Source organism: Tyto alba, unplaced genomic scaffold (genome assembly GCF_018691265.1).
Source record: "Tyto alba isolate M040663 unplaced genomic scaffold, T.alba_DEE_v4.0 Super-Scaffold_6, whole genome shotgun sequence".
NCBI classification, from domain to species: Eukaryota; Metazoa; Chordata; class Aves; order Strigiformes; family Tytonidae; genus Tyto; species Tyto alba.
In genome coordinates this window covers 49,724,546-49,752,246 of record NW_024881327.1, presented here as the reverse complement: position 1 = coordinate 49,752,246, position 27,701 = coordinate 49,724,546, and the positions used below count along the sequence as shown (strand labels likewise).

At 47.3% G+C, this 27,701-nt stretch overlaps 1 protein-coding gene across 1 annotated transcript; it reads right to left on the bottom strand.

Annotated features, from left to right (window-relative positions):
* Nucleotides 1-256: 256 nt before the first annotated feature.
* On the bottom strand, nt 257-25,983 carry LOC116960304. Its single transcript, XM_042808444.1, has 7 exons — nt 25,962-25,983; nt 25,171-25,258; nt 9,834-9,939; nt 7,272-7,364; nt 4,734-5,120; nt 2,549-2,686; nt 257-481 (listed from the first exon to the last, which is right to left on the bottom strand). The coding sequence occupies exons 3-6, from the start codon at nt 9,858-9,860 to the stop codon at nt 2,576-2,578; spliced, it is 618 nt and encodes a 205-aa protein (XP_042664378.1). The 5' UTR covers nt 9,861-9,939; nt 25,171-25,258; nt 25,962-25,983; the 3' UTR covers nt 257-481; nt 2,549-2,575.
* Between the last annotated feature and the right edge of the window lie 1,718 nt (nt 25,984-27,701).

Below are 27,701 nucleotides of genomic sequence, written 5' to 3'. Positions count from 1 at the left end.
ACGGTGAAAAATATTCTGCTAATAAGATTTGGTTGGATAATCACTTTTTAGGAGCCCAGAAAATCAGAGAATGATAGAATGGTTTGGGTGGGTAGTGACCTTTGAAAGTAATCTAGTCCAACCCTCCTGCAACAAGCAGGGACAAATACTGCTACTCAGAAGAATATTTCAGCACTAAAGCTCTTACCATTTTATCTCAGGTCTCACGACAGTTTATAGCACATCTCACAGCTGTTTATACTTTTTCCCACTCCTTCAATCCCTGAAATCTCACCATTATTCCCAGCTCTCAGTGCAAAAATGGGTAATCCTGGTACTTACCATGGCCACCTGTAGCACCACTCACTGGGCTGTGTCCGTCGCAATCCGTTTCCCAGAGGGCAGCCCAGAGCACAGCCCCGCAGCGGGGATTTGAGGTGAGCGGTTCAGCCTCCGCAAGAAAATGCTGTAGCTGTCCTTGTCCTCAGATACCCAGTGGTTCCTGCAGACAACGTGGAGAAGGAGGTAAGAAGAGGAGTTCCATCCTCTGCTTTGTGCGCCAGGACAGGGGACCTGCCTCCCCTTCCACAGGGGTTGACCACCCAGCTGGGAAACTGCACGGAGCAAACAAAAGCACGTGCTGATGGCATGGGGGAGAGGGGGAACAGCCTGTCTCCATCAGGAGCGGCGCAGATGCTGCAACACACATGGCTGTCATTGGGACCAATCTCCCACCTAGATCAACCATTGCACAGGCTCAGTCTCCAGCCCACACATAACTCCAGGATCACAGATCAAAATCGAGACTTCAGCGCAGATCTGAAATACATGTGTGTGTTAGGGGGGAGGTGGGGGGGATGAGGCAGCAGGGAGGAATTGCCTTTCCAGTGAGAAATGAGAGTTCAGGAGCAGTTTATGCCTGTTTGTTCATAGTGTGTGGATGAGTCACGTTGCAAAAAGCTCCTGCCCTGTCTGATTTGAGAGAGCCCTTTCCCAGGGGAAGCCCAGACATGGAAAGGTTGAGACGTGCCTCCCACCCCCGGCCCCACAGGGATCTTGGCATCTTCTTTCCATGGGTACAAGGCTGTCCCAGGAGAAGTCTCTCCTCTCCTATCAACCCCACTGCAAAACTTTTAAAGAAAAGGCTGAGCAGGCTTTGAGAAAGGATTTAGCCCCGAGGGAATTCATTTGAGCTCATTGCATAATACGGACAGGGAGCACTATGCTTGAGAAACACCTTCCAACCCCAACCAGCTCCAAAACCTCCCTGCCCTACTCTCACCCTGTCCCCGCTCCCACCAGCCACCTCCTCCTTAGTGGTTTAAGTGTTCATCTTCAGGGAAAATGTGAGAAAAGTTCTTATTTACTCTACAGTATCCACCATGGGCTCCTGGCCAGCACTGGAAATCTGTATTGTAGGTACTTCTCCAGTCAAGGTCAAAGCACTCTAGTGAGAGAGTCCAAATAATTGAAAGACTTTTTGGGGTCTCCTGTATCCCATAAGATGTGTGTTCCCCCTTCTCCTGAGCTCCACTGTGTTTATGCTTTCAGTGCTCCTGTTGGAGCTACTGTGATTGAAGGGTTAGCCAAGGGAAAATGCAAGAAGCTCTTTCCTGGTGTAGATAAAGTCTTTTAGATTAGATTATTCAGTCCTTATTTTCTATAGCCTTTTAAGTATGATGGAAATCACACAAGGCAGATCTGAAAATGACATCTTGTGCCCTTCTGGACATTGACTTGTCAGCTGGAATATATTTTCCTCTACTGTCTAAATTTTCTCTTTCAACGTGTCAGAGCGCTGTGTCTCTGATTTATTTAATCAGGGACTAAACCAGGAGAGAGATCCAAGATCCACTTAACCCCCAAGTGAGGATCATCGCATCTGTTGTGCTATCTTCCCCCCAAAATCCCCGTAGGAGCTGGTTTGAAAGGGTGCCATCTCCTATCCTGCTCTCCACAGATGCCCCATCTGTATGCTGATAGCCTGGGTGTGTGTCCTTCTGACTGAGCAGATCCACCTCTGGAGAAATGTGCTGCCACCTCTCGCAACAAAGCAGGGAGGACATGCAAAGAAGAGCCGCTGACTGTATACATTTCAGATTTTCTGTATATTTTTAAAAAGCCACATTCCTCTAATGACTCATTAGGAAAGTATTTTTGTTGTTTTCTCTGAGGCTGAGGTTACAGGTATTTCACAAGTGCATGACCATGTCAGGCTGTGAACGCAATCTGAGTGGTCACAGCAGCAGTTCCCGTGCTGTGACATTATTTCCAGGGACACCACATTGAGCAGGGCTGCGCTGCACGGGGTGGCCCATACAGAAACTAGGATGAAAGAAACATTATTTACAATGCTTCAACCTCTTCTGGAAGATAATTGTTTTTCTCTGCCCTGCTTCTCCCCACTGATGGGCAGATGGTAACAGGGACTCTGTGGACTTTCCCTGTCTCCTTCACCTTCCTGTCACCCGCCTCAGTCTCTTCCTGCATTAAATTAAAAAACCCAAAGGCAGGCTGAAGGCCGCAAGTCACCCGCACGGGGCAGCTGCCACAACCTCCATCCACTGACCTTCCACCAAAACAGATGAGCCCAGGATCATGTTCCTGTTTTGCTGAGCATTATGCTGCTTTGCCCTGCACGTCTCCAGGTTGAACTGCTGGTAGGTGGCCCAGCGCGGGGCCAGCTTCTGCCTGCACAGCAACATCCCTGAGCGATGGGAGAAGAAGAGGGTGCATTAGTGGGAAAGCACCATCAGTTACTCACCCAAATCCTACCCTTGGGTGGGACCAAGCAAACAACGACAGAAAATTGGAGCCTCAGCTGGCATAAATCAGGGGAGACTCATCTACTTCAGCAGAGCTTTGCTGAGATGCATCAATTTTGCATCAATTTGGTTCATGAAGCCAGTGGGGGAAGGATTTATGGTGATGCAAAGCAAGCGGAAGGATCCATGCTGTCTCTATCTTGCCCTGGAGTGCCAAAAGGAGCTGAGACCCTCTGCAGGGGGTTCGTGTATGAAAGGGAAAGGCTGTGGGAAATACTGCACTGCTGGGCTACACAGCAGAAAAGCAGGAAGGGAAAAGCCCACAGTAGTTTTGTCCATAGCACAAGACAGCTTCAGGTGGGCTTGGCAAGGAGATGCTTGAAGCCCTCAGATGTTAAGTGGAGTCTAAATTGGCTGTCCAAATGGAGACATGTCTGTCTGAGCTGCTCGTCCAGACTCTTCTTCTAGGGGGTGGAGAGAGAGAAAACCTGCCAGGGCTTACTTCACCTCATCCTCAAGGTGATATTTAAGCTACAGGAGATGGCTGTGTCATTTCTCCCCACTGATCATGAAGGGATCCAGACATAGATGCCCCACACTGGGAGAATTGATCTCAGGGAACAGAGAGGGCAGCCCTGCTCATGGGCTGCATCATGAGAAGTGTGGGCAGCAGGGCGAGGGAGGGGATCCTCGCCCTCTGCTCCGCTCTGGGGAGACCCCCCTGCAGTGCTGGGGCCAGCTCGGGGGCCCCCAACAGAAGAAGGACACGGAGCTGCTTGAGCGGGGCCAGAGGAGGCCACGGAGATGCTGGGGGGGCTGGAGCAGCTCCCTGGGGAGGCCAGGCTGAGAGAGTTGGGGGGGTTCAGCCTGGAGAAGAGAAGCCTCCGGGGAGACCTTCGAGCGGCCTCCCAGGGCTTAAAGGGGGGGCAGGAGAGGGGGGGAGGGACTCTGGATCAGGGGGTGTAGGGATAGGATAAGAGGTAATGGCTTTAAACTGAGAGAGGGTAGATTTAGATTAGATATCAGGAAGAAATTATTTCCTGTGAGGGTGATGAGACACTGGCACAGGTTGCCCAGAGCAGCTGTGGCTGCCCCCTCCCTGGAAGGGTTCAAGGCCAGGTTGGACGGGGCTTTGAGCAACCTGGGCTGGTGGAAGGGGGCCCTGCCCATGGCAGGGGGTTGGAGCTGGATGATCTTTAAGGTCCTTTCCAAGCCAAACCATCCTATGATTCTGTGATTCTATATCCTCCTGTTTGATTGTGGAGCACTGCTGAGCAATGCTGCCCTCTTCCCTCTCACGCAGGAGCTCAGAGGAAGATCTCCACTGCTTTGGGAAGGTTGAGCATGGCTGAGTGATGTTTGGTGACCACCACTTTTGTCTTCCTGACTTCCATCAGCATTTTAATCCATGCAAGCAAGCTGTTAAATGGCATGGCGAAGGGCTAGCTGCCAGTCCCTTTGCTGCTTTTGCTGCAGGACAGGTATCCCTAGCAGAAGGGCACTAAAGGCTGCTGCTCTGAACCACCCAAGTCCCTCATGCTCAACCACAGAGTTCTTTTGCCTCTTTGTGCTTCTGTTCATGACCTGCAACATGGAGTTAACCACATCTCCCCCTATCCCAAAGCAGCTGTGAAGATAAAACCCTTAGAGACTTCACAGTGCCAATGCCTTGCTAGCAGGGGCTTTTCATGCACCAACCATGGCTCTGCAGATGTTTCTAAGATTGCAGCTCACTATGTCCGTGCTTTGAGCTGCCCTGGGAGCTGCATATTTGTGGCGATGGGGTGTTGTGCCCATGCTGTTAATCCTCGCTGGGCTCAGCCCAGCACCGGCACTTGGTCAGGATGCTGCCATCCGCGCGTGTCCAGCCAGCACGGACCACGGGCAGGAGGGGCTCAGCTGGCAAAGGCCCAGGCAGACAGACCCTCGGGTAGCTGGATACGGCCAGTCGGCTGTTTGTGAGCGGCCGGCGCCGGCGTGGGGGGTTACCTGCTGTTCCAGCAGTCTGAGCAGCAGCTGGAAGATGCTGGCAATAAGACAGCTCATTCTTCGCCTCAGCGAGAGCCTGCAGCTTCTCCAATTTCTCTGCCTGGTTGCTGCCAGTTCGGTGTCAGGGTAGTACTTTGGTAGGTAACTTTCTGCAACAGGAAGGACTGAAGTAAAGTGCTTTCTCTGCTGCAAGGCTTTGGGGCTGTAGGCGCTGCCTTCTGGCTTCCTCCCTCCTGCATCAGCAGCACAACTGCTGGCTTTGATGATCGGCGCTGGGATGACTCCTCTCCTCTCCCCAACAACGTTGTCGCTGTAGGTCATTGCCTGCTCTTCCTGGGGTATGGCAAACTCCTTGGCTTTTAGCTGGGAGTCTGCAATCTGTAGCTTCTGCAGAAAAAAGTCCCACGTGAATGGAGAGGCAGTGAGCGGGAAGGGACAGTTTTAAAGCATCATCAAGCAACGCTACCTGGCCACAGCAAAACCTGGGCTTTGGCGGGGTCAGCACCCCTGGAGATACAGCGACCTCAAAACAGCTCCATAACTGTAATTAAAAATGCACGGGCCGTCATGGCTTCCCCTTTCTGCTCATCTTCTGGCCTGGGACTCTGCTGGGCCCCAGGTGGATAGTAGAAGAGAGTGAGCGTGCCCCAGCACAAGCAGTAGTTTGATGGTGGGAGAGGGAATGGCTCCAGGGTTCATGTTGGGGAAAGGCTAATGGGGCTGCTGGCTCCAGCCTCTTCAGCTGCACACCAGAGCCCCATCACCAGCCATCTGCTCCTTTCTAGGGGCTGAGACTCTCCCGCTGTTAGCTCTGCCAGGCTGCTGGGGCCAGCAGGGACCATCCTCGTGGGTTTTCTTTGTTCATAGTTGGTTTGGATCTCCACGGGTTCCTGTTTGTCCCTCAACCCCCAAGGTCCTCAGGGCTCTTTCCCAAGGTGGCTTCTCCCTCACCATACTGACAGTAGAGCAGGTTGAGGTTGCAGAGCTACAGGAACTACCTGTATCTGGGGGCTCCCCCCACCAAGGATGGCCAGAGTTCCTCACAAAGCATCTCCAGAGGTATACAAGCCTCCAGGAGCCCACAGTGGGGATGGCTCATCAGCTAGTGCTTTCTGCCTTAACTCAAGGAGCACCCCACCTTCTCCTTGGGAGCAGGCTACCATTTCCAATTTCACAGATAAAAACAGCACAGTGGTTTTATCGCCTTTAGAAGAACCCAAATCCTAGCAGGGCTAAGGGGGAAACCCAAGCCTCCCAAATACCCCATCATCACGCTACACAGTGGGACGGCTTTCCTCTGCAGGCCTTGGGAGATAAAGAGTCAAAGGGAGCTGCAACCGGAGGAAAGTAGTAATATCTCAGGTGCTCCCTCCCTTCTTATCTCCCAAACTGTATCAGGACCTCCACAGGAAGCATGCAGCCTTCCAAAACCAACAAAAAATTATATAAAAAAAAAAAAAAAAGGAGAAGCGGAAAAGAAATTGAGATGCACAGATGCACAGCTTGGAAACTGTGCTCCAGCAGCCAGGGGTTAAACTCTGCCCTCCCAGCCAGAATCTCTGCTCCTGGAAGCGGAGCAGCCACCTAAGGCTGGGGCTGCCTGGGAAGCGCTCGCCAGCCCCGGAGAACAGCGGGAGCCCCGAGCAGGACCGTTAATGAAGGCTGCTGGCAGCAGGAGCGCTCCCCTGGGGCAGGAGGAGGGGAGAGGGGAGGAGAGGAGAAGGCTCCCCAGGCTGCTGCCAAGGCGAGGATGGCAGCGGTGGCCACAGACAGCCCTTCTGCCCCAGCAGGCACCTCCACACAATGATTTCTCTGTTGTTGTCCCCCCCTCTTCTTCCCCAGCCTGAATTTTTTTTTTTTTTTTTTTTTTTTTTTCCCCTCTCTCGTGAGTCTACGAGCCCAAAGCACTTTAACAACTGAACATGCCCCCCACCACTTCTCCTCAGTGGCCCAGTGCAAACCGCAGCTGTCCCCACCAGGCTGCCACAAGCAATTAAGCCAGGGCAGGCGGAGCGCAGCAAATCAGATTAAATAGCTCAGGGGGTTGCTCGCGTTGCAAGGAGATTAGAAAAAAATAACCTCAGCTTCCCCGCAGAAGTCTTCTCAGGCCTGTATCAGGGAAAGGAGCCATCTCCATCCCAAATGCAATCCCTCTCCTCAAGGCGGTACCAGGATGGGTCTAATCCTGACACAATCCATCAGACCCACAGGGAGCAATAGGAGTCCAAGGCTTAGGCACTGGTTCAGCAAGCAGTCATTAGTGCCCTGACTTAATGAGTGTAATTAGCATCGCCTGCCTCAAACATCTTTACTGGAGGGCACGAGGGGGATTTCCTGCAGAAAGCCGAGGGCATTTGGGTGGGATGTGACCTGCTGGTGGGTCCCAGCGATGGGGACCAAAGCAGACCCTGCCGTTGCAGACAGCACGCATGCCTGCTGCCCCCCTTGGCACCCACCCGGTCCACGGCTGTCCCGTAGCCATGAGAGGGGAGCTGACACCATGGACTAAAGAGTCAAGCAAGGAAAAGCCCACAGAACCTGCACGTCCTCCTCGTTGGGTGGCTTGTACTCCTCACACCACCGGTAGTCTCTCTTGTACAAACTCCTGTACATGCCCGGTGACACAGTCAGCTGAAATGAGAGGAAGCAAACACAAGGAGCTGCTAGGACTTGGGGGAAGCCTTCAAAAGTGGTGAGACAAACCTAAAATGTTCCCTCATAGTCAGGAGAGGATGAGGTGCTCTTCTGGGCACAGCCTCTGTCCTCTGGGCCACCCGGGACCAGTCTAACAGGGACAACCCCTTGCTCAGTTGAGGTGTGAAGGGTGGCCAGGAAGGTCCTACGCTCTTTCGGCAATGGTTTCTGGGGTTCTTCTTGTCCCAGGCAGTCCCTTGCAACAAACACTTCCCTCCTGCCTTTCTCAGCCTCCTCTGACTGCTCAGATGCCCCGAGGCAGAGCTGCTGAAATACTTTGATCAGCTGCTGAGGTCCAGTGTCACTCCGGTTAAATCAGCATATGGTTTCGTCTTCTATTTCACTAATATTTCCCATGTGCTTATCACGTATTTAAAGTTAAGTGCTGGAAAATGTCAGTACTCATTTTGCAAAGCTATTGGAGAAACTATGGAGGAAAACTCTGTCAAGGGATATTAAGCCAGTGACACCTCCCCTAACACCAAAAATCACTACAGTGCAAACTTCTGGACACGGAGAAAGGCTTTTAGGGAGAAAGCACTGTATGTGTGTCTTCTCCCCCAGCATCCACCATTGCCACTGCTGGAGCCAGGAAATCGGGTGAGATGAGCCCTCGGGCCAACCCAAGAGAGCTGTTTTTCTGTTAAAGCATTAAACGTGTTAACTTGTCAACGCATGGCAGAGGGCTGGGGGAGATGAGCTCTCGTGCAGTAATTGAAGGCGTTACTGCTATCTCCCCTGCTACACAAACACATCCACCACAGAGGCGTGGTTTGGCTGGCCAAGGCACGGGTCTGCGCTCCCATGTCTGTGTGATAAAAAGGAACCAATAACTGCACCAGCACACAGCACCTTAGGGAGGGCTCCTCGTGCCTTGCTAACAGTGTCACCCGTTATGGGCAAGAATATATTTGTCCTGGTTTCAGCTGGAATGAAGTTAATTTTCTTCCTAGTAGCTGGTATAGCGCTGTGTTTTGGATTTAGGATGAGAATAATGCTGATAACACACTGATGTTTTAGTTGTGGCTAAGCAGTGTTTATACTAAGTCAAGGACTTTTCAGCTTCTCATACTGCCTGGCCAGCAAGTGGGCTGGGGGTGCACAAGAAGCTGGGAGGGGCCACAGCCAGGATAGCTGACCCCAATTGACCAAAGGGATATTCCATACCATATGATGATACAGTATATAAACTGGGGGGAGGTGGTTGGGGGACACTGCGGCTTGGAAATTGGCCGGGCATCAGTCATCAGGTGGGGAGCAATTGTATTGTACATCACTTGTTTTGTATATTCTACTATTATTATTTCCACTTCATTTTCTGTCCTACTAAACTGTCTTTATCTCAACCCACAAGCTGTACTTTTTTTTCAAATTCTCTCCCCCATCCCACTGTGGGAGGGGGAGAGAATGAACAGCTGTGTGGTGCTTAATTACTGGCTGGGGTTAAACCATGACAATATTTTCTATTCTCATCCTTCTTTTTCTGGTATTTCATTCTTTTTCTCCTCTGGGCTTCCCAGACCAGTGGGTGATTTTGGCCAGGACCCAGGACCTCATTGTCACCAGCTCCTATTATCTTCCTAGCCTGACAGACCCTGCAAACCCGTTACTCAAACACGGGTGAGGATGAGAGTCCCGTGTGTACTTCACTTTTGAGTGCCCTGTTTTCTTGTGTCCACCATGGCGAACCAGGAACCTGGACCAGAAAAGTCACTCAGCAACCAGCAAACCAGATCCTCTCCTCCACACCACCCCAAGGGATAAGAGACCTGGAGTTGGGTACTGGCTGGAGGAAGGGGATTCAGCTGGGGCTGTAAGACCCCTGTGCACCCCAAACTGGCAGTCAGAGTATGATTGACTTCATCCAACTTCAGAAATGTAAAATATACCCGTCCAGTCCAGCAACCAGCATGAATGGAGCCAGACACCTCAGGGGATGCAGCCTGGTGGGACCCACCAGGGAAGAGATGGTGGAACCCTAGCACCAGCAGCCCCAGGGCCAGCCAGGGGGCAAACATGGGTGTCCCCTCCTGGGACAGGGCATGTGTACGATGGGATCCACCAGCACCTGCGTGCCCACAGCGTTTCCAGGGACAAGGAAAAACTTTGTCCCTTTGTGAGACACCCACACTCCAGAATCCTGGAGGCTTTGGTGGGAGGGGGGCCCCTTGAAGGTGTGGGGAAGAGAAGACACTCCACCGTCATAGCTGGGGAGCTGCTACTCACTCCTTCAGCTGCAGCCAGCCATGCTGGGGACACGTGGCCAGGAGAGGGACAAAGCCTGCCCTTTATGAGCTCTCAAAGCATCCCCAGCTCCTGCTAAAGATGGGAGAAAAAGATGGGGAAACTGGGTTGGAAAGCACCTACTTTGTGGGTGTGTTCACCAGAAGAAAACAGCATCCTTACCTCAATGCATGGAAGGCTGGGAAACATTGAAGAAGGCGGGCAGGGATCTCTACTTGGTCTTGGAGGGCAGCTGAGTACATCTGAACTGCTTTCTCCCTTTAATGACCTGCAACATAAGACAGCAGGGGATGCTCAGATTTAGCCTTCTTTCCCATGAAAAAATGTCAAGCGTTAACCAGGTTTGGATGCACCTCATCCAAAACTAATCTCACTTAATTTTAGATGTCCACAAAGACGACGTCCCTCTCTGAGCTGGTCCTTCCTGGCTCATTTAGCCCAATTCATGTGACCAACACCAATACCTACTTGGGGATGAAATAAAATGCTTTGTCAGAAAGCCTGGGTTTGGTGAGCTGAATCTCATCCAAGAGTCCAATTTCTGTAGCTACACATGAGCTTGGCTATTGGTTCAGAAACGAGATTCTCTGGCATTCCAGTAATGCAAATAGGAGTGAAAGCTGGTGATGATGCATGAGTCAGAAGGATGATATCTCGGCTCCAGGATCCTGCACAGAGGAGAGCCGGTCACAGACTTGTGTTCACCAGTGGAATGAGCTGAACTTCTAGAGTTACGTCTCTTTGCACACTGTTAGGCACCAGTGTATAACTGGAGCCCAAGGATGCTAACACTCTGGCAAGGGTCATGTGCTGCTAACAGCTCAGCACTGGAGTCAGACAGAAGGAGAAGCCCTTTGTCCCCACTGTATTTTATGCAAATTAATAATAGAAAAAATGATGCAACAATGAAAGAAAATATTTCCAGAAATGTGAAACTCTCATGTTCTCCTGTGCTTACATTAAAGGGATTACACTCCATTTCCTTCTTAATACAGCTAATGCTCTATGGGAAGCCCTCAGGCCAGGGATTAAAGCACTTATTCAATTAATTAGGAACAAACTTCTGCCTTAAAGTCAAACACACAAATATCAGTAAGCCCTTGAGAGTGTCTTCCTTCCACGGCAGGGAAAATGGATCCTAATTCTGATGTAAATGAAACCAAGTCTGCACTCTAGAATTATCAGGAATAATCTAAATTAAAAAGATTCACTTTTAAAATATCATAATTCTGTCAAGCAGCATGCTAAAGGAGAGGCAGTCCCGTAATCTTGAACACAGCACCTGAAACCCCATAAATTACAGGGGGAGGGGGAGCAGAATCAGGTCCTACAAGACTAATATAAATGAGATACAATTTTAGGATGTAGCATTGGTAACTAGCTCCAAGCTGCAGGCACAGCAGTGTTTTGATATATTTGAAGTTAGGGGTGAAATCCTGGCCCTGCTAAACTCAAAACTCAAAATGCTTATTCAGTAAGATCCAAACTTCACCTAAGGTATCTGATTCATTACTGAGATAGGAGGCAATTTCCAAAGCCTGGCTCGAAATCCTCATCTTCCTTGATGATGGCTCGATTCTTCCGTCTTCTCACAGGCGCAGCTCACATGAAATTAAAAGGCATTTTGCCAGGAGAGTTCATGCAGGAGCAGCCCACTATTGCTGTTCAGCTTCCCATTTCTTCTTCCCAAATACCAAATGATGGGGCTGATAACTGCCAACATAATCCCAATTAGAAGTGGGTAGGAACCAAATTCCCAGATCTCATCTTCCTCTATCTCTGAGAGAGCTTATCTGCCTCCTCATTGCTAATTCAGATATGGAGAAAAAGTAAAACCAACCACATGTCACTTTTTTTTATACATATGGAATATTTTAAACTTCCTTCACATACACCTGTGGGCTGCAGTGCCACTTCTTTCCTGCGATCTCCCAATTCCCTGCAATGGTCCCAGATTTCTCTTGAGGCCCGTGATACATGGGAATTCAGCCAAAGGATGCTTCTGCATGTCAGATCCCTGCCCTGGCACCCCCCCACACAGCACTTAACGTGGGCTGCACGCAAGAAGCACCAGGAGGGAGACATCCAACTGGAGCAAATGGAAATATTGTGCTGACTTCACATAAGGTGGAATTGCCCCTTCCCGACAGCATTAACCATTGCATGGTCATTCATACTCTGCTGAGCTACACAAAGCCATGTGAATCTCAGCCATGGGGTTGCTTTGTCAGCATTTTTTTGACCAGGCAGCTTTTTCTGTGCCTCTTCCTCCTCACCTTCCCTCAACTAAATATTTTCCATATGCTTTTCTAACACTTACCCATCCAGCGAGCAGTCAACTGAAGATGGCTCACTGTACCCTGCATGGCTGCTGTCTGTGCCACTGTCTGCACATCTCTACGACAGAAGTTAACACTGAAACCAACACTCTGCTATAAACACCTGCTGGAGAAAACAGCTCTTAAATAATTGGTTTATTTTTACAGTATTCTGGAGAGGTGATGGCTGAGATTCCCAGGGTCAGCAGCCTAAATCACGTACCTGAACAGAAGTGCCCCTGTTTCTCAAGGCACTGATCACCCAAAACATCCAGGGTGCTGGTGCTTTTGACATCTCTCCATCATGCTATGTGCATGGATACAAGGAAATAATTGCAAGCCAGCCGGGACCAGACTGCCAAAGGCAGACAATTATGTGTTTTAGTAGCACTCTGGGAGAACTTTCCAATGGGCCCAAATGCATGATAGCTGAGTTCAGGGCCTTTAAAATCAAATGGGAAGAGTTTAAATTAAAATCAAGGACCTTCATTACAATGTAAACCAAAGAGATTTGTGTACCTGATCTGTGTAGCTCCTTCCTGACATTCTGCTGGACGTTTCCCCGTGCTTAGAGGTACCTATGTACCTCTGGAAAGTCGATCTCATAGACTCAGTAAGACTGCAGTAGCATATAGGACGTGACACAGAGATGAATTTCACCTCAGTTTGGCCCTAACTTCCCATATTTTCTGTATTTACCACTTGTGAAATGGCAATGGTGATATCTAAGCCTGTATTGCTCTTGTGCAAGGAGCTGCAGTGGTACCAGCAGCATTCAGGTGAACCATCTCAGCTATTAACAATTTAGTGCAAGAAAACATGGCCAAGGAGGACATACCTACCTGTCAACCTAGCTCTTGACAGATGTTCTCTGGGCTAGCAGTAAGATTCATTGCCCCTGTGAGGATGTTGAAAGAGGGAAGTGATCAGTAAGCAGGACCCCCATCGTGTGAAAGGGGCAGGGCGTAATCTGTGAATCTCCATTCAGGTTATCACCACGAGGAGACAAAGCGCCAAGGGAAGACTCTTCTTCAAGGGACGAGTGTTGACAGCCAATTCTGTCAGCATGAGGTCATTCACCTGTTTGGGTCTAAAAACATGAACTTTCGTGGTGGTGCAGCAGTCCAACATGGGAAGGTTTCCCATGGAGCTATTTATTTCATGACTCTCTCCAGTTTTCTTGATAAATTGGTGGGGAGGCATTTATGGCATCTTGTGATCAGAAATAAGCAATGTCCTTCAGCCTAAATCTGAGGCACCTGAAGCTCTCTTCCAGCTGCTTAAATCACTTACAGGATTGAGCTCTCAAAGTCCAACTCCTTGTTGCACAGACATGCCTCTCTGTAGAAGACAAGGGCAGCTGATGAACTCGGTGGCCGTGTCCCAAATCTTTGGGCACTTCTGCTGTAGCCTGCTAAAACAATCAGCTGTTTGTCCATGGTTCCCCTCAAAAAAGTATCCATCACCAGAGGATGGCTGAAATCCTATCACTGTCTGTGCAATGTGTCCTGTGATACAAATCAATGCATATTTATGCACCTGTGTAAGGCAAATACATATATGTATTGCTGGAGAACCTAAATCTGCTCACTAATGCCATTGTTTAAATAGCCCTTTAACCACATCACTTTTCTCCTCGTTAGCTTAAGTTGCTAGAGGTGAAAAAGTCCTTCCAAAATGGTTTTCACTCACTCACTCAGTCCAAAGTAAACATGCCTCTGGGACCATTATGTGTATCAGATATCCAAGGCTTTGTTAAGAGCTTGCCTGTTAGGTAAATTCTGCTTCTCTTTCTCCTTCGAAGGAGAAGGTTAAAATTAGAGAGAGGCTCACATGAGTATGTCAGAACAGCACCTTGCATTACAGACAAAAAGGAATAACAGATGAAATTTAGAGCAGCGCACGTTAAGTGACTCAAGTCTCGGGGAGGCTCTAACGTAACTCTGGTTACAATATGACACTGGTTTGACTTATGCCTGTCACTTGCAATCACATCCATCACAGATCTCATGGTGGCCAAGAGCCTGACATTTGCACCAGCAGTCAGTGGAGCCACAATATAGAGCTGAGAGTCCAAAATAACAAGCACAAGCTTTTGCTAGCAAAAAAATATAGGGGAAATGTGCATCTATAGCAGATCATGGAAAATTCCCAAGCCATATGCCACATGCCTGAGGGAGCTCATGGGTTTTAGCCAGCTGGACTTTCCTTCATTCTCGCCTCTCAATACAATCACATTTACTTCTTAAAGGCAAATTTGGCAGGACAACAACCACTCTAAATCAGCTCATCTAGACTTCATCCACAACTGACTACATTGAAGAGGTGCCTTTCCATTGCCTGCACCAAGGTTTGGACTGGATATGCAACTGGGAGATTTTCCCACTGCAGCCATTAGCTGTTCAGCTGATCTAAACTTGTCGAGGAGAATAAAGCAACCACCTGCTTCCAGTGACAGGAAAAGTAAAGTGAGATCAAACGCTAGCAGAAGGAGAGAATTCAAGCAATGCAAGAGGTGGTTGCATGTCATTTCAGAAGTCACCTTTTGTCTTTGATCTGTGCTTAGGAAGCGGGCACCTCCTGGATCAGATGGTCATTAGAGAAGTGTGCCACTGAAGTCATCCCACCTTGAAGTCTCAAGTGTTTGCTTTCCCCAGGGATCATCCTCCTACTTCCGCCACCGTGTAAATCATCTGCCCTGAGATTTCCTATAGAAAAGCCAATCCATACAGGTTAGGGAGCAGGGACCAGGACTTGTGTCCTCCTCTAATGCCAGGATTGTTCACTGTGATGAAGCTGAGACTGCTCTTTTATAACCATATTATTCACACACAAGTAGATTCTCTAAAAATCAGAGGAGAGTTATCATAAAAGCTGTTAGGCAAACAAAAAAGCCCTGGCCCTGAAGAGCTTGCAGTCTAAACACAAGAGACAGATAAAGGACTCTGACCTGAAGGATTCTGAGACAAATCAAGCTACAGATCACACAGAAAATCTGTGGCAAAACTGCGATAAATCCCACTTTGCTGAATCCTCACTTCTGCTTTTGACAGCTCCTTGGAGCGCTGCCTGGTTTTTGCTAACAAAGCATTTGTTTTAGCAGCACACTTTGGGGAAATAAAATACTGTCCAGCTTTAATGTGGCAAGTGCATGCAGTTACCTTTTAAGAGCAGAGATTTACATCAGGCATGCATGCAGACTTTTGCCAACTCTAGGCATGCAATAAAATAAACCTTTTGCATTTAGTTTGTTGCTACCTTCGGTGAGTGTTAACAAGAGGCAAAATCACAGGGAAGTGAGAGCCTGATCTCAGGTTACCTCATAAATTGGTTAAGGCTGCAGAGAGGATTACAGTCCCAGAGCCATCCTAAGTACTGAGATGTCATTACTGCAAAATCAAAGGTAACCATGGGGCTTGGCAGGTAACTGTCAACAGCTACGGGAAAGAGCCAGCCCGGGAAGGAGCTCCGCGTCAGGATGAAATTCAGTCACCTTTATTTTCATTTCAGGAGAGGGGTCAAGCAGAAAAGCTATCCCCAGCGGCCTTTATTTACAGTTTTCAAGGGAGCGGCTGATGAAGCATTTAGAGGAAGAAGGATGAACCCACTCGTCCCTCACTCGCGGAGACCAGCCTGATGACAGACGGAGGATGCTGTAATGGCACAAGAGCTGGGAAGATGCCTTTTATGAATGAAATGGCAGGGCCCTTAATGAAATTGTTAACAAAACTCACAGTGACTTCAACAGGACCAGGATTTTACCTGTAATATTTGCAGAGAGATCATGGAAAAGATCTTCCCATCAGGACACTTGCTTTCTGCAGCGCAGGAGCTCACTTCCAGGAGTGATAACAACAGCAATGCCCCATAAGCAGATTTCAAAGCATTTCTTCAACCTGAGCTTTCTTTTACATTTCTTCTCTCCATTCTACATAGGCAACCAACCTGAATTTCTAGAAAATCACAATATGTTCATTTTTTTCTCCTAGACATGTTGACAATTTGTTATAAAAACCTTGTGTGGTTTTTGTATTTCTCTGGATCTCCTGTTGATGAATGAATACAGAAGCTATACATGGTTTTGTGTTGTCAAGTTAGAGTAGCTGCATTCATGATGGAAAAACTACCAGGGACTGTTCTTTGGCCTCACCTCCATAGAGCCCAGCCAGCACTCCCCGCAGCAGACTAGTCCCATGGAAACTGCCCACTGAGAAGTTTATAGCCTCTGAGCCATGCCTGGGCATGGAGGAGTACCGTTAACCCCAAAACATGCCTGGCTCACACTAATAATTTAACAGCATGGACTACTCTAGGTCATTGGCTGGGCTGATGACCTGGTCCTGTTTAATGGAGCAGTGGAAATACAGCCAGTGTGTACGTACTGGGCACCCAGTATTTTTCTATCCTGCTATCAATTAAATGGTAGATGACTTGCAAGGGAGTTTTAAGACCTCACAGCCAGCTCATGATGGTGAGCTTGAGTTTTAAGACCTCAAGCTGACCAGCACAGGGAGGCAGAAGGTGGTGACACCCCACAAGGACATTGCAAGGCACAGCTCCGGCTCCTCCAGGGACCACGGGCTGCAGCAATGCAAGGAGCAGAGTGCCTCCTGCCGTGCCCAGAAATCCCCACCCAGGGACAGAAACAGAAAACAAAAGGCAAAATTTCTCCTTTTCCACTCAGACATGGGAAACCTTCCTTCACCCTCCCTCCTCTTTAAAGACCTAAACCCTACCAGCAGCCAGTTTTGCGAGGGTTAACCAGCATGAAATGAATGTGGAGAGACAGTCCGGGACCGTAATCACTTATTATTTTCAGGTAATATGCTTTATCTCTGACTAATCTCCTCATCTGGAGAAACACTCACTGCAGACAGGAGTCACCAAGGTTATCTCTCATGATGGGGCTCTACGGACTACTGGCTGCGAGGGACCGAGGAGAGGCCAAGGATAGGACTTCAATTATGGCCTGAACTATGCTCTGGTAGCTGAAAGGCCATTGTTTAATCTACTAGAAATCATCTATTTTAGCAGATAAAGGGATTACTTGGGTTTTCTTTTCTCTAAGAACAGCGTGTTATTCCAACTACTAATGGAACATTCAGTATTTAATTAAAGAAAAAGCACAGGGAGAAGCAACACAGGCATCAACATCACTTCTGGGGAAATTCACATTGATTGTCACCCTTTGATGCTGCTCAATCACCTCTATCTCACTCACCCTTTCTACAACCCAGATTAAATCATCTGGTTCTCTCTATCCTGCACATTTTTTTTTTCTTTTTTTAAGGATCCCATCCAAAACTTTGGGACTATGCAATATGAATTCACCACTCTGCAGGAAGTTTCTGATTTGTGAAGAGCCAGATTACCCATCAAGAGGACAGTGTGGAAATTTGAGTTGGATTTTCCCTCTTCTTTTGTGCACTTGGTGCTGGTTGCTGTCTGGCAAGGCTCTGTCTGCCCGGCCCATTAGAGTGATCCAGTGTCATAGGTCCAGTGTTTGGAATTCAAAGTGGCATTATTGATCAAGGATGAACTTGAAACTTCAGCATGCATAAATCTTCTGTTTGCCCCTTTTCCCTCTCAGTTCCCTTGTCTCTGCCATCTCCACTTTCAGAGAGGTTTGTCCTTTACTTTTTTGTCCTGCAGACTAATGACCATAAAGGACCGTTACAAGTCATTCTCAAGTGCTCCACTGTGTTCAGCAAATACAGACTCATTTTCTTATGTCTCCCACACATTTGATCCACAAACTGCAGACCCAAAGGGTCTATGAAGGAAGATGAGGAAGTAGCAGCTTACAGAGGTATGTGTAAATTCAGTATGAATGAGAAAATTGTAAAGCAAAAAAAAAAAACAAACAAAAAACCCAAAACCAAAATGAAAATGAAAACAAATAATCTCATTTCCTAATCTTAATCCTCTTCCCTTTATCAGAACAAAGAACAGGGTACCTTCAAAGTGATTATCCAGCCAGCCAGCAGCCAGAGTTTCTTCACACAGATGACTGTGTCCCTTTCGTACATCCTACTGCTGACTGTCCTGTTTCTGACATGGCCTCACAATCTCTAACATTTCCTTGCAAAGACCAGCTGTCTTTTTGTTTTGTTTTGTTTTGCCTTCCTGACCATCTATTTCTTTGCACACAGAGCAAGGACAAGGATCTACTGAGTAGTCTGATTTTTGCTTTCATGATTTGTCTGTGTCTTTTCATGACTGTTTCAGATGATCTATGCCCACGTGCTCCAGCTACATCCTCCTTCAGATCTCTGTAGAGGGATCTGTTGCTGTCCTGTGTGTTGAAATTTCTCAGATAAATGGGGTTGTCCATCTTGTCCACCCGGCTGCTACCTGCCTGTGTAGTTCTCATCCTTTCTCCCTTTCCTCCTGGTCTTTGTCTGGCTCACACCAATGTTTGATCTGCATCATTCATCATAGGACACTGCAACCCGACTTGGCACATCTGATGAACTGGCACCACCACTGAAGATGTGATCATCCTCAGGCTTTTGATCTCCTTGCCTGACTTTGCCCGAAGTCTTTGGTGACTGTAACTCCATCCTTCACTTTCTACAGGCAGCCCCAGAAGTTACTGCGAATTACCAAGTCACTCTGTCTGCTACCAGTCATTGTGTTGAACCAGTTGTTCAGCTTGCTCTTGACCAGGACTGCTGACCTCACCTCTTCATAATGTTTTTCAGCAGCTTCTTACACATATCATATAGCCCTAGGACACTCCACACACCTATTGCAACACACCGGGTCAAATGACTTTTTGAAATTGTGCAACTGAAGTTCTTGATATCTCTGAATTCGCCAGTGACCAGTCTCTTGCACTGGTTTTGCTATACTGTCCCTCTTGCTTTGTAGAAACTGAATCTACCTTCTGAATCCTCCAGCAAGTAACACAGTGAGGAATTTGCTTTGGTATCAGGAAACCCACAGAATTTGGAAGGTCACCGTTGTGGAAATTCACTTACTAGGATCCACTTTTCCTTGTTTAGGGGACCTTTTCTTTCCTGATAGCATACAATTGCCTGGCTGGGTCAATGACCCATGATGCAGCCCCATCAATTCATTCTCAGCCCCTCAGATTTCTTCAGTCTCCTGACCGTTCTTTGAAGCCTCTGCTGGCAAGATTCTTCTTGTCATCCTGCTCCTGAAGCGTTATAATCTCCCAAACACTGAGAATCGGTTAATCTCTTGATCGGTTGTCTGTAAAAACTCTGGTCATATTTCACCCATCTCTTCAGCCTGTCCTTTTCTGAGCAGGGAGCTCTCCTTAACATTAATGTTGTGGAGGGTACAGTAGTTCTTTTTCCTTAGTGTCTATTACAAAAGATCATCTTGATTTGGACTTTCACAAGGACATTTTAATGCTGCCTCGCTTTTTAAACCCGTTCTCCTTGACTGTCCTTGCTATCTGACTTTTGCCCAGCTCTGGGTATGCCTGCTCAGGGATATGTCTTTTCACCTATGGATTCTGCTTAGCGCTGGCCAGGTGGAGAATGTCTTCCAACACCCAGGATCAGTGGCTGACTGTTTTCTTTCTCACTAAGCCATGTTCAATAAATGTTGTTGAGACAGATGTTGAGGTTATGACTGCAGAAGACCACTGCTCCAGGGGATACCCAGTGCTTTCTCTTCTACTTGCTAATTTTGGCCTTCCTAAATGCCAATCAGAGCTTTTTAGCACTGCTGCCTGTTTAGTTTTCACTTGCACCTCTTTTTGCATATGCAGAGTCTGTAGAGCCTCACGAAAGCTTGCAGGCACTTGCCATATTTGCTCCTGGTTAGTACTGTCTTTGCCAATCTTTGGCATGTGCCAATCAGTCATGAACATCAGTCACTGGGTACATGAATGGTTCACTCCCAAGGTAAAGCTTAGGCATGCCTTGACTGGTAACAAAATCACCTGAAATTCTTCAAAGAAATCAAGGAAATTCTTCCTTGGTATCTGTCATAGGAGCCCGTATGTCTGTAAGTGCTACAAAACCTGTTCCACAGCCCTAAACAGAAGAGCTGATTTCTGAAAGGTGACAAAACTTGAGGTGACTAGGATTTTCTTTATACTACTGTGATTCCTGCTGATGCCTCTCTTGTGTTTTGCATCACTGCCTTAAAGCAAGGTTTTCCTATACAGTATCCTTATCTTGTCTGTCCACCTGATTTTCAAAAGCCACACAGTATTAGGCTGGTACCTCTTTAACTTGCTCATTACCAGTGAGATTTTACAGTCCTGCTTCTGCTGGCCAAAGCTTCCATTAGCAGTAATCCTTTTGCTGGACCACTTCCCCTCATCAGACATTGACCTAGCCACAGATATCAAATAGCATCTACGTGGCCAAGACGACTGAACAGAGCTCAAGACGTTTCTTGCCAGTAGCATTCATGGCAGACACAGCCCTGTGGGTCTCAGCACATGTTGCTCTGCATCTTTTGAGCACTTTTCATGGGTGGGTTTTCGGCTTAGGTGATAACAAGTGCTCAGGCCTTTTCATAAGAGCCACACTTCCAAGAGAGAGCAATTCTTATTTAGGCATCACAGCAATACCTATACTACCAAAATCACCTGTCTGGCTGGGCAATAAAACCTGGACAGAAATATCACTGAACTTTTCTGTACTGGGTAAAATTAAGCACAGTGCAAAGACAGCAAACCAACTGAGGAAAACTTTAAATCTGGAGCTGGAGTATAGTGCAGCGTTCAAGGTAGGAATGCTGGTGGGAAAATGGGAACATAGGAGATCCCTGGGGACAGCCCACATACATGCAGAAGGATCCAGGCTAAGGTTTCTCTTAGTAGCTGTCTTCCTTCAAGTGTATATTAGAAAAAAAAATGTCCTATCTTGATTTTAAAATTAGTGGAGAATCTACAATAAGTCCTGGTAAGTTGTTCTAACAATTACGCACAATAGCAAAAATTGATATTTTATACTTAATTCAGTTGCACACAAGAGTGTTTAGAGCTGTCTGAGGTTCCCTAGGATATCTGGGATGTCTGCAGTGCCTGGCAGTTTGAAACGGTACCAGTGGGAGACCACCGGAGACTGCAAAGCACCTCAAATCGCCCCAGCTATCCCTGTATGAGCAGCTGAATTGAGCCCTTTCTACCTATCTTGCTTCTGTTCTGGCCACTGATTCCTGTTCCAACTTTACCCTTTATCCTTATGCTTCTGCTCTTGCACAGATATTTATAGACTGCAAACAGGTCACCCATAATATTCCTTTCCTGTAAGTAATTAAAGAGCATTCCTTGAGAAGCTTCAATGCATAGCTGCACGTTGTATGCAGTGGTATCTTTTCAGGAACGTGGTTCCTACCAGCTTTGTTTGATGCCCTATAACGCTTGTATTTGACTGGATAGTAAACAAACAACTTCATCCCTGTTACTTTACCCTGCTACTCACAATTTTACAGGTGCTATCATAATTTGATTCAGTATCAGTACTAAATCATTATAATTCCTTATTCCTATGCCTCATTCATCCCAAGATCACAACAAGAAATACCTCATTATTCACAAGAAGCATGATTTTTATTTTTAATTATTAATTTGAGTCAGACTCCATCGTCTCATCAATCTCAGATTTTTCTCCTGAATGTGTCCTTTTACTTTTCCAAATCAAAATATACTCTTCCCATTTGCTCCCAGTTCCCATGCAGAGATTGAGGTACTTTTGTTTCAGGGAACTCTCCTCTTCATTATTTAACACTCCATAGCCACAGTTTTAGACTCCTACACATTTGGTAGACAATGATTCTTTATTTTCCCCCCAAACCAATGACAGAAACAGGAATAACGAACCAGTTTCCACAGGATTTCCCTGCAAGGAGACTTGAGGATTCATTTTTCACAGTGACATACTGAGATCTCTGTTTAACCAGCTAGATCCACTTAATTTGCACCATGTTGACTTTATGCCATTTTTTAAAAATCCACCTCCAGGATGGTTTTAACCAAATGCTTTCAGAAATCAGTTACATCAAGAGTTGCTCACTCTTACTGGAGAACAACAGCAAATTGATTTGACAAGGCCTATATACACACACTCATTTGTATCAATCACATTGCCTTCCTTTAAGAATTCGTTAATCAAGTGATGTGCCCACCATTTCTTGCCTTTAACAGTGACAGGCTGACAGTCTTAGCATTACCCAAATCATTTGCCCAATCCTTTTAATAATGAGTCAGTATCAGCTTTCTTAGTCCTCTAAAATCTTTCTAGTGCCCCAAAATGAAAGTCAGCAGTTAATGGCCCAGACGCTACTGTTCCTGGTTCTAAGAGTTCTGAAACTCTTGGCTGTGAATTACCAGGACTGGCTGATCATAAAATATTTAATTTATGTGGCTGCTATTTAACATAATCCCTAGTTATTAATGGAGCCCAAAATGCTCTTTCACCAGCATGTGATTACTAATACATTATCTGATTTTCTCCCCCCAGACAAACATGGAAAAGAAATATTAATTTAATACTCCTCCATTTCCTTGTGGTGGTGATGGCAGCTACTGCCTTTATCTACTAATAGTTTTGATTATTTTTACCTTTGATGACTATAAATTTATTTTCATGTTTTTCTACTCCCATTACTCATTCCAGAGGCAGAGGTGGCCTATTCAGATGAATTAAGACCAAAAGATACCGGCCTTTACCTTACTCTATAGAGTGATCACTATAGGGCAAGCAGCCCAGAGCACCAACCTCCGTTTCAAATATCCCATTACACATCAACAACACGTAAAAAGCACAGAGATATTTCTTTATTCAGCCCAGGTCAGCTTCTAGCTTTAAGCAGGAGGGATGAAGACCCCTGCTTAAACACTCCTCCCAGAAAAGACACTATCCAATAGTACCAAGTTAGTCACACCTCACTGTCAGGTGGACGTTTTTATTGTTGCAAAAATAAAATCAGGATTAAATTTGTGGGATCAGAGTGGGGATTTTTAAACACTTTTTATGAATCTTAAGCCTGGGGAGAGGCAGGAGGAATGCCGGGTGCCAAGAGCTTCTGCAAAGGTGTTACCAAACACCTGGAGGGTGCACTTAATCCACCCGCAAACAGTTGACATCCTTCTGTCTCCCACCAGGCTCCTCTTTCCCCCCAAAACCAGAGGTCAGGCTTCTTCCCCAGTTTTGGTAAAAACACTTCTGATATGCAGTTACTGAAGACTGGCCACATCCCTTTGTCCCCCAAAACTCTGAAATTCCCACTTGCAACTGTCTCACTCCCAAGGTGTCTATTTAATCCCACTTTTAGTAGGAGCACAGCTCTGGGTAGCTTACAGGTTACAAACAATGAAGCTTTCATCAAAACTTTGGCTAATCAGTCACTAACAAGCTCTCATTCAGGAAGGGGCTAGGCAGGCCCAGGCTAAAACTAACCTGAGGGGGTAAAAAAAGGAGGAAAAAAAAAAAAAAAGGATTGGGAAGAGGGTGTTTCTCTCAACCTGGATCAGTGCCCCAGTCCACAGCCACAAAACACTTGTTGGAGCACAGCAGCCAGAAAAAGCAGCCAGGAGTGGACACAGAGCAGAACTGCTTCTTTCAGAGACGGCGTTCCCTCACAGCAGCTTAAAGTGCCGGAGTAACTATGGCTGGCGTTAAACTAGGATTTGTTCCTTGCTTTGTGCCAGAGTCCAGGGGCTCCATCACACTCAGCACCGACATAAACACACCTGAAAAATATTTGCTATTCCAAAATGCTAGCTCTCAGTCTGCAGCCTGCAGTGTTTTTTACGGAGATGGTGAACTAGAAACAAAAGCAAAACAAGCCTGTTGTCGGTAGCCTGAAAATCATGAAACAAGGACACCTCCCATGGAAATGTTGTAGGGTCTCAAAAATCAAGAAAGATTTGAAAACCTCAGATCTTATCATAAGGTAAGTTGGCAAAATTTGATCGCCAGAACTTCAGTCCAATAGATGACTAGATACAGGGAGGGAGGAATATACATTCTTCTTCTTAGGTAAGGGATAAAAATTACTTCAACCTATATACATGTACACAGAACACCCTTCCCAGATTCACAGCAGTGAAACATCTATTGCACACAATCAGATATTCTCTGTTACCTATTTGCAGGACAAATCAGAGGTTGAGTGAAAAAAGATACTTTCTTAGAACATATTAATATGCGTCAAGTACCCAGTCTAGGAAGGAATAGGCTTAGCAGTAAATAAGAGAGTGGTACTAGAGCTTAAATTTAATTTCAGCTGTTCTTAGTCAATTCCTTGATATTCTTGAAAGTGAAGCCACAGAACACTGCAAGAGAAAAGATAATTCTCCCATCTTGTCCCTGAGGATGAAGAACTCATTCCCAATTTCATTGATTACTCTGGAGAAAGATATAAAAGAATTCTTCATGTGCAGGTTGTATGTGGGCCATAGAGTTACTGCCTTGTCTCTTGCCAACCCTGTGGAAAGAGACTTATATTGCAAATGCAGCCAAAACAAACCAAACCTATAGTTCCTGCTTCACTGCAGCAATTTGGAGCCATTGAAGGGATCCTGGTCTCTCTCTCTCACTGGTAAAGTCAACAGCAGCCAACATGAGCTATGAGGATCCCGATCCTCCAACACTTGCCCTGTGCCTACCCCTCAGCATCCCTGGGAAAGGGAGGAAAACCCAGGTGAGGTGCGGGTATCGGTTCCTGCTGCAAGGCTGGGTGCTCAGGTCTGAAGCATTTTCAGGTTTCCGTGTTCAGCTGTACACACCTGAGATCCACAACAGGAAAGTTAAGCCTGTACCTACACGTTCAGAGGAGCAGGGGCCTTGGAGGCAAAAACAGTGTCTTCCTTACAGCAGGGAAAAGCACTTGCCGCATGCAAGGCAAGGACAAGCACAACACCAAAGCGAATGGTGTGGCTAGCACAAGGCAAGGATGGCAAGGACCTTGCTCTCCTGCAGCACTTATCCTTGGGAAGTCTTGAAACACTTTCCAAGGCAGCTGGCTGGAGAGGTGTGCACATCACCGCAGCTGGCAGGGGAGACAGGTCAGCCCCTGACTCCCCGGTGCCATGGGCTCCTCTACACGGCAGAGCTCACTGCCACACGCACAATGCCAACGCTAACGAATGTCCCAGAGACTCAGTAATAACAGAGTAATTTCACAGCGTTGCTCAAGCCCAACCCCGAATCTGTTCGCAGTGATGGACAGTACCCTCAGATTCTTACCTTGACACTGATTTCAGTTTTGCATTTCGGCACCTTGCTGACCAGCTTCTCGGTGCGTTTCTGAAAGGCAAACATCTCCCAGAGCTCCCTGGAAAAAAGCAGCATTTAGAAAGCAGAGAGGCAGAGCGCTGGATCTCTTCATTCTGCTTTCCTCATGCCTTGGCAGGAGGGAACAGCAACAGGTTTGTACTGAGAGCTGACGATGTTTTGAGGCAAGACTGCACGCTACTTGCAGGCTAAATGCATTAAGAAAATTAAACATTTTTACAGCCGTCACACCATCAAAGCTTTATTCTCTCCACTCTTTAAATTAAGTGTTGGTTTGCATATCCGTGCCATTCCAGCTATGTAACAACCTCTCTAAAGTTATTTTTGTTTCACGTTCCTTAGTATTTGGTAAAGCAAGCTGGAGTTTTCTGAGGACACGCATTTTTATTAGAGCTAATTCAGCATTATTTTTCTCACCCATTTCCTTTGTTGGAAGCAGAGAAATCAACTAAAGAAAACTCGAGGGCAGAGTACCATGCCTCTGAGGGAAACTGCCTTCCCTACCTCGCCATAGCCAGGCTGTTCCTCTAGATGGCTCTGCCTTTGCCCAAATACATCAAATCCCTGGAGCAAAAATCGCAATTTCGAGCGATACAGCGATACCACGGGCTGCTCCTCTCTCTCCTCCAACAATCGTGGGTGTTTTGAGCAAACAGATAAACACAGATTTGCTGCAATTTTAGAGAACAACATTTTCGGCTTAGCTCTTCAAACACAGAGGAAATTGCTTTTTAAAAATCTACCTGCTTCTTGTCCTTTAGATGTTCTTTCTAGCTGATTTCCCCATGAACTGCTTGTTTTAGATGCCCGTTGTCCAGTTAGACTTCAAATCAGCATTTTCCAGTGTGACCCTTCTCCAAAGAGATGCGGAGCTGTTATATATAACACGGGCAACGAAGCTGAGAAGGGAAAAGGCACCTTCCGAAACATAATGTAAAATTTTCTCCTGCCGTTCTGGCTGTCCAAATACACGCAGTAAGCTGTTTCCCTGAAAGATGCAAAATAAAATCAGCAGCAGCAACAGTCACAGAAACAAAGTAACAACAGGAAAAAACAGCCCACCTCCAAAAAAAAACCCAAAACACAAAAAATCAAAAAACCAAACACTTCCACTTATGATTAAAGAAGGAAACTCCAAATCATAATTCTTTATTCCACTCACTTTTAAGTGATTCTCTGCCTCCAAACTGTCTGTCCACTTGTTTTACAACGAAATATAATGGTGAAAAACCTCCAGTTATTACATCCCTTCTTAGATCACATGAGAGATGAAAGTTTGGGATTGGAGGTAGCCTGGGAAAACTGCCCCGATTCAGCTTCACTGATTTACATGTGAGTTTATCACTATTTTATCAAAGACATAAAATGCAAAGATTTTTCCCAAACGCTCCTCTCTCCCAAAAATCCTGATATCAAATCAAGATACTCGGCGCTTGCAACCCTGGGGAGAGCGCTTCGCGTCTGTAGCTGGAAAGGGGATTTTTTAGGCATTTTTACCAGCAGAAAACCGAATACCAATCCCGTTTAAAACCCGGGGATTTACATCTTGTAAGCGACTGGCAAAGCCTCTCTCAATTCTCCCGCACATTGACCGTATTTTTCTTGTTATATGTGTGGGTGAGATCGTGTGCTTTACCCCGGACCAGAAGGATTTGCCGGAGCTGGTCCCAGTACAAACCCCGAGGTGTCAGGCTCGTTTATGGACACCGAGAGCTTTTTCTCCGCAAAAGGATGCGTCTTCCCTCGAGCTCCCCCGAAGCACGAAGGCGAAAATCAACTTTTATTCATTAAATCGCGCCCCACGACTGCCAGCCCTTTCCTCCCGCAGTACGAGCGATGTTGTTTGTTTGCTTAATTTCGGGCAATTCCTTATCCAAAGCTAATTAACTGCGATCTCACTCAGCCCCGGCTGTTGTGAGACGGCCGGCAAAATTACACATAAATAACAGAGTTTAAGCGAATTTCACCCTCCGCGTTCCCGTCGGGGCAACCGCAGCGATGCTAATCTCCACACAACCCACCCCCCCACCCCCCCAGACCTCCGTTTTGGGGCTGATCCATGGGAAAGAGGGATCGGATCCCTGAGCGCCGGGGCAGCGCGGAGAGACCCCCCAGGACCAAAGGGGATGGGATTGGGGGGGGGGGGGGCACGGACAGACACACAGCCGGGGGGCTGGGGGGGGGGGGGGAGCTGCTGCCCCCGCGCTCCCGGCAGCCAAATCCCCGGCGCCTCCCGCAGCTCCCCACCCCCGGTCCCTCCCCCATCGCCGCTTTTGGGGCCCGGCCTTGCCCCCCTCCGCCCCCCTCCCCGGCGCGGAGCCGCGCTACTGGCTGCTCCCCGCTGCCGGCCGCGGGCGGGGAGGCCGGGCGCACCGGCAGCGCCTATAAGGGCGCAGCGCCGCAGCCCCCCGGGATTTTTTGGTCTGGGGCCACCGGTGCCGCGGGGGGGGGGTGGGGGGGGGCCGCTGGCTGTCCGCCGGAGA